The sequence below is a fragment of the Cynara cardunculus genome (assembly GCF_001531365.2).
Source record: "Cynara cardunculus var. scolymus isolate 2C chromosome LG 3, CcrdV1, whole genome shotgun sequence".
Taxonomy (NCBI): Eukaryota; Viridiplantae; Streptophyta; class Magnoliopsida; order Asterales; family Asteraceae; genus Cynara; species Cynara cardunculus.
The window spans coordinates 29,529,679-29,537,759 of NC_037530.1; the positions used below are offsets into that span (position 1 = coordinate 29,529,679).

Genomic DNA, 8,081 nt, shown 5'->3' on the forward strand with positions numbered 1-8,081 from the left:
GAGTCAACTAATTCCCTTCGTACTATACTGTGCTCTAGAAAATGTATGTGTTTGTCCTTAGTGTATGACGGACAAGACAAAAACAAACGTGCATGGTACGTTTCATTTGATCGCTGAATGGTGAGATGACGTTGGAGGTCTCTTCAGCATTCGTTGACTAGTTTGTAATCACTGAATGCCGCTTCAGATCACGAACGCACTAGTCTCTAATCTTCAGTTTCTGTCTTTGACATTGCTAAAGGTTCCTTGGTGTGAATTTTGTCTTCTTGAAGTATAAGAGTCATTAGAGAGTTACAATATATGTTTCAACGATCATGATGATCGCTGAAACTGAATAAATAGAAACACTATACTTCAATAGGTAAAAGAGATTATCATCAAATCAATGAGAGAGTATCAAAAATAACTTATACAATTTCACACCATAAATTTTGTTCCTTAGGCTTTTAAAGTATTTTGTGATTCTCATAGTTACATTTTGTAATTATTAATTTATACTTCTTATATAAATTTTAATTCATATATTTTCATTAAAAAAAATATAATAAATTTGTAAAACACTAAAAAAAAGTTAGGTTCTTAAATAAAGATCCAAGTTGTGATGAAAACCTACAAGTCTACTACCTAAATAAACTTATAGTTAATATGACAAGTTTCTACAAAATTTGTTTAGATTCTACAAAGGTGCAATATTATTTTTGATCTTATTTCAACTACAATTTTTTTTTTCAGTCGTTAAGCTATAACAGAATAAATGAATGAACATAAGCATATAAACGAACAAATATTTTTAACGGTGTTCCTTTTTTAAGATACTAAATGAGCACAAGCATATAAAGGGATAAACTTTCTTAACGATGTATATTTGTTTAGATGCTAAACGAACGCAAACAATTACAAATCATAAACATAAAGAAACACAAACACAAATGAGCACACATATGGGCCAAGCATAAATGGGCTTAGGCCTCTATTGTTAAACTCCACTTGGACTTTAACAGATTGGTGAGAACCAACTTATAGGGTGTTTGAGATTGTTTATTTGAAATAACTTATGTTTTTTATAAAAGTAATTATCAACTTATAATAAGTCAGGAGGGTTTAACTTCTTCAAAAACTCTTTATTACCGGTTTGTCACTGGTATAAGTTGTTTATCCACACAATCAAAGTGCTTATTACCGATGTCACACCGAAATAAGTCAATAAGTTTTTTTTATAAGCAATCCCAAACACCCCCTTAATAATATTTTTCTTTTCTAAGAAAACTTTAACAATATTTTAAAATGGATTTTTTTTCCATTAAAGGTTAGGATTATGATATTATTTTGTACATATTTATTTCATAATGTGTTATTTTCTAAATATTGTTTCACAATATGATATATTGTAACGTATACTTTTTGTTTCACAATTGAACAAAGAAAAAGTTTCAGATGTATTTTTCACAAAACGTTATTACAAACATATGTAAAAAATATCTAAAATCATAGTTTTTTATGAAAAATTATATAACATTTTAAATCGTTTCTTATGGGTTTGTAACATTTTTTTAAATTATTAATTTAAGATAATTAATATTATTTATTAAATAAACATTGAAGTGTTTTTTTAGGAAAGTAAACTTGATTTATTTATACATATGCTTCTTCTTTTCTCTGTTGTGGTTGTGTTTGATTTGTTTGTGTTCATGTGTGTGTATGCTTTCTGATTATCATTTTGTATAATGTTTCATTGATTGTTTTTTAAACCGTTTCTTCTTTTTCTAATTGCATATGGAGTTGTGTTTATGTTTCTGCTCCGTGGTGACGGTTGCAGGTTGAAATATGAGTCATGATACAATATTATAATTAAGAAAAATATCAATAATCAATGTCAACGCCATGTCATTACCACGTCAGATTCCAGGAGTAGAATGACCATAATGTTTTGAAGTGAGGGGTATATGAATAGATTAATACATACACACATATGGTGCATGATATATTAATACATACAATATATTGGCAATACAAGTCCTTCAGTATAAATTTGTTAGTGATAGTAGAGGGTACTGTCGGAGAAGCCTTGGAAATACCTCGTAATTGATGCCTACAAAAATAAGTCAAGTATATGCCCTCATAAATCCGATTTTATGGAGGCCCTCAGAAATTCGATGGTAATGAAACCATTCAGTAATCCATAGGTAAAATGTACCCTAGGAAATCCGTCAGTAGTGGAGGCCCTCAAAAATCCGTTGCTAATGAAACCCTTTTGTAATCCGTTGAAAAAATGGATTTGTCAAAAATTTGTGCTGTCGCGAATATGCCAGTAAATGTTTCTCTCAGAAATGCATCGGTGATATCTTCTCGGACCAACTTTTGACCAATAGACTTTCAGCGACAAATCCCACTTTTAACGATGAAATTCCAAAGGAATTTTTGTAAAAAACCCTTCAGGATTTAGTGCCTTCTTACATGGTTTTTTATTTAAACATTGTGTGAAAATGAGCATCGTTTTACATGGTTTTGGAGTTCGGACAAGGAACCATGCATGTAATCATATGCACATTTTATACTGTTTTTTTATCACCATCATATATAGTTCTGAAACCGTGTAGAAAGGTGTCCAATTAACATTTGCTACTGTGGTGTTTTACACGATTGTAAAATGGTGTAGAATGTGCATTTATGTACTAGTGTATGCTATAGCATGCAATAGATTCTTTAATCGCACTTACCGGTTATCTCATATTGTAAAGTCATTGAAGACTCACCATGGTGTAGATTTTCGGAACTGATTTAACATCGGATTGGTACTGATACGAACATCAACACATGTGTATTAGACTCACTTGGTCAAATACTAATCACTACAATAAAGCTTTCTGATTAAACGATGTATGTATGTGTGTCTGTTTTAACAATATTTAGTATGTGTGTAACATGTTCCATGAAAATGTTCCAATGTTATATGTTGTGCATGCATAGTTACATTATTATTTCAACATTCACTTTGAAATATTTTTCTATTTTTTGTACATTATTTTTAATATGTTGCACAATACATCTTAAATACTTGATGAATATAAACGATAACTCATTTACACGAGCTTTTGCCCATTTTTTTCTAGTATAAATGATCTTACAGAGATCCCATAATCACACTACAACAAAATCGGGTTTATAAGACACTTTCAATTTCTAAGCGTCCTAATAGACTTATTTATAGGACCAAAAAAATAAAGAATCCTATCTAAAGGCGTTGTAATAAGTTTATATGACGTTTTTTGACGTCGTCACAAGTTTTTTAAGACACTTCTAATATAAAACGTCCCATTAGCAACTTTATAAGACATTATTTAAAAAATGTCCTATAAAAAATTGAGTTTATAGGACACTTTCTCAAAAGTGTTCTATAAAGTTGCCATTGCGACACTTTGTATTAAAAATGTCCTAAAAAACTTGACGTCATATAAACTTATTACAACACCTATAGATAGGACGTTTTATATTTTGGTCATATAAATTAAGTCCTATAAAACAGTCTATTGAGACGCTTAAAAATTAGGGTGTCCAATAAACCCAATTTTGTTGTATTTTCGATTTGAGTTGTCATGTGATTGTTTTAACAAACGAGTACTTACATGTCCAAATCTGTATTTTCTGAAAGCTTTTCATATGTGACAACAACTTCAATGAAACCAATAATCGTTATGGCAAATGAACACATCAATTCTTCATTTTAATATATAATAATCAAACTTTTACTGTCCATTTATTGATGCATCGTGATGATTCATTGGGCATACGAGGAGCACACCCATGAAATCTTTTGGTTATCTTAAGATTGCCATGTTGAGTTGCCTTTCACATATTCATAAATTACTGTATAACAATGGCTTCCTTTTTTCACTTTGACGTATCATCAGAGTTTGCCCTAAAGTTTTCTTTAAACTCTCATCTTCTTCACTGAACTTCATCTCCATCACCACACCCATTTCACCCCTCATGAATCTATCTTTAGCAAGCCATCGCTGTATCTTTCCCGATGTTGTTTTAGGAATACTCCCACTCTTTACTAACGCAATCAACCCCACCTCAATACCCTCTTCTTTCATCGTGAACCCTCTTATCCCTTCACATATCCTCCTCAGCATTCCCTCGTCTTCCTCACCACTCCTCTGCATCTCTGCAACAATCGCTATCATACTCCCATCAATGTCAAATGCTGCAATACACCCTCCTCGCAGAAACCTCATGCACGATTCATATGCTGCAGTTTCCAGATAATGAGCATGAGTTTCGAATCCGTTTTCGTGTTTTATTATGTCAGAACATCGGCCTGTGACAAAGAGGAATCTTTCGGTGCCTTTGATGATCCCTCTATCGCCTGTTCGAATGAAGTGTTGTTGGCTGAAGCTTCCTTTCAATCTACTCTGAAAGATTTCTTGGGTTAAAGAAGGGTGGTGCAAGTAGCCGGAGGCATTGCTGGGGGAAGAAGCGATCCATATCTCACCCTCAAAGCCATCTTCCACGAGCTCGTTTGTTTCCTCATCGACGATATATATGTTGATTTGTTCTTCTTCATCATCTTCTTCATCATACCTAAGTTTAGCACTCGGTAATAGCTTCTTGTAGATAGGGAAATCAACCTCTTGCAATCTTGATCTCCATGCTGTCGAGACGAAGGTGCAATTCTCTGCTAGCCCGTAGGATGGGGAAATTGAGGAAGGTTTTAGACCAAATTTGGTGAACACATCCACGAATTGCTTAATGGCTTCATGGTATATCGGTTCATTGATGATTATCAGGTTTTTCATGGTGGATAGGTTTATGGGAAGGCGTTGTTCGTCAGAAGCTTTGCCTCGTTTGACGACCAATGGCAATGTGAACGAGGGTACTGGAGTGCAAGTCGCCTTAAACTTGGTTATCAACTCAAGCCATAGCCTTGGCCGGTTGATGAATGCGTTGGGTGAGGTCAACACACAAGTCGCACCCGAAACGATTGTTAATAAGAGAAACATAAGCCCACAATCATGGTACTGGGGTAGCCATGACGTTATGATGCTGTTTGGGTGAAGATCGTAGGATTTTCTAGCCACTCTGACATTATGAGCGGCTGCTCCTGCCGTCACCAAAACAGGCTTGGGGATCCCGGTTGCCCCAGAGGTGTACTGAATCAAGTACACCTCATCTTGCTTGCAACCTTGATACGATGAATGTATGCTCTTGTCATAGCTTACATTTTCCTCCCTAAGACTTTCCATAGATATCCATACGAGATTTCGCAATAGATTAGCGAGGGGGTTTTCAGGACGAGAACGTTTGATGTATTCTTGGACGTTCGCAATGTAACCTCGGTCTGCGATAGCCACTTTCGGTCGTGTTTGAGACAAAACACGAATAAGGTGATGGTGATTATCATTTGAAAAAGTAGGGTTTGGAGGGATGATCGGCACTCCCACAAGTCCAGCCCGTTGACATCCAAATAGGATCTCAACGAGCTCGAGCCCAGGGGAGCATAAGATGACGACCGTATCACCCCTTTGGAAGGATAGTGCAAGTTGGGAAGCGATCGAGTGCACCGAGTAGTTCAACCCCTCGTAAGTGAGACTCGAGCATTTTGGTGAACCGGAAGAACCATCTTCGGCCCAAATGAAAGCCGGCTTGGACCGGTAGGAGGGAAGGTTAGCCCAGACCGGGAGGTATTGATCAACCACCACCTGGTCAGGAAAATAAGGATCATAATTTTCAAAGCTCATTGTATTTATTGTTAGTTGTAGTACATTAAACAAGTGCTTGTTCGGGCAGCTCTTATATAGAAACCGAAAGTGTAATTTAGATCCTTCAACTTTGGTATTATTTATTTTCAACTCCCTAGATTTATGTGGTATTCACTCAAGCACCCTGTACTATTTAACTCATGCTAGAATGTTAACATATTTCTCAAGCAAATACCATTGGGGTCAGATTATAACTAAAATGTTTCAAAAAGTCATTGTAATTTCAAAAATCCAATACTTGAAAGAAATAAACATATTTTAGGGATGGAAAAATCAATTATGCAAAAGTAAAAGGGTATTAATGAAAATAACCCAATTTGGATGGAAAAGAAGTCGTTTCATACAAAAAAATTAAAGAGAACGACGTCGATTTTGACATCAGAATATTACCCAAATCTAAAATTGTTTAGTATTTTCTTAAAATAATATTCTCCAAGGATATCCCAATGTAACTGTAGATCTTCGTCGTCATGTTAACGTCCACATACTCAGGCGGCAGACCCAATCAACTACTTTTATTCCAGGGTTAACGGCTAAAATATCGAAACTTCAATTTTATAATTTATCCGTTAAGTAATACATCCATACGTAACGCTGATGCATGCAGTAAGAAACATCTCGATTTTGAAACTAAAAACCTAAAAATGGCAATCTTGTTTCATGTTTTGTTTTACTCTCCGTCTCTCTCTCTCTCTCGATGCTAATTTTACAGTTTGTTGTGATTTTAAGTCGTGTATAAGATGATATACAAATTTAAAGTTAATAAGACTTTGAAATGGAATAGAATAACGGGATAACATCGTTTTTAAACCGATGTCATTTGTTGCTTGTACTGGATTTCCATGTCTGACATTAACAGATAAAAACATCTAACCGATCAAATCTATGAGAAATTAAATGTATGACAATCCCATGAGCATTAGGTTTTAAAAGCAATCACACGAACCCCATCCTCCGATTATAGCTGTAATATGAACTTTAGTAACAAAAAATAAACTTGATTACTAAGTGGTCACTAATTCTCATGCAAAAAAAAAAAAAAAGATTTTTCATATCAATTTATTTTAATGACTAAATTTGTGACGACCGTATTTTTTGATCATTGATGTTATAAATTCATGTGTTTAGTGACCAAAATAATGGTCAGTGAGTTGAACAGTTTGATGACCAAAAAATGATGGTCACTAAGTTCAAAGTTTTAGTAACAAAAAAAGTAGTTGTCACTAATTTAAAATGATTAATGACCAAAAATAATGGTTACTAACTAAACAAGATATTTTCTAAAATATATTCTATAAAGTAAAATATTATAAATAAATAAAATTGTAACAAAATTCTTGTAACTATGAGTTTAATATTTTATCATCAAAATTTTAATTACGTATTTAATTTTAAAAAAATATCATACTCAAATAAATAATAAAAGATCATGCAACATTTAAATAAATAAATATAATAAAACATGATTCAACGTTTTAAATTGGGTTGTAAAATTGGACTAAAAATTTCAAAATAAACCTAATCAATTAATAGTTACTACAACAAAATTGGATTTACAGGACACCCCCGATCTCTAAGCGTCTCAATATACAGCTTTATAGAATTTAATTTATAGGTCCAAAATATAAAGCGTCATATCTAAATGTATTGTAATAAGTTTATATGATGTTTTGGGCGTTTTAACAAGCTATTTAGGATATTTTTAATACAAAGTGTCACATTAACAACTTTATAGGACACTTTTGAGAAAGTGTCCTATAAACTCAATTTTTTGGACATTTGTTTTTATAGAACAATTTTCAAATAATGTTTTATAAAGTTGCTAATGAGACGCTTTATATTAAAAATTTCCTAAAAAACTTATTACGACGTCAAAAAATGTCATATAAATTTATTACAACGCCTTTAGATAAGACGTTTTATTTTTTTGGTCCTATAAACTAGTCTTATAAAGAGGTCTATTAGGACGCTTAGAAATTGGAAGTGTCCTATAAACCTGATTTTGTTGCAGTGAGTTGAGCGATTCTCGCAGCCTGCTGTCACAATCAAACTCTTACAGCGTGCTCTCACAGTCGAGTTATTCTCAGGACGAAGTTATCGAACTCTCACAACCTGCTCTCACGCTCACATTAGGGCTCCATCTTCCAATCAATCAATCTGCTCTAAGTTTGCATTGTTAACTTATTGTGTTCTTCAACTTCTTCTCTAGGAATGGATTATGTTGAAGTTAGGATTGATTCTCTAATCAATCATTGTGCTCCGGTTTTTGTATTGTGTTCTTTTATTGATTAGTGTCACATTGTTTTATATATATCGAAA

At 33.4% G+C, this 8,081-nt stretch overlaps 1 protein-coding gene across 1 annotated transcript; it reads right to left on the bottom strand.

The window, feature by feature from the left end:
* Positions 1-3,854: 3,854 nt before the first annotated feature.
* Positions 3,855-5,741, bottom strand: LOC112509122 (4-hydroxyphenylalkanoate adenylyltransferase-like). The gene has a single exon (XM_025113987.1). The coding sequence runs from the start codon at positions 5,739-5,741 to the stop codon at positions 3,855-3,857; it is 1,887 nt and encodes a 628-aa protein (XP_024969755.1).
* Between the last annotated feature and the right edge of the window lie 2,340 nt (positions 5,742-8,081).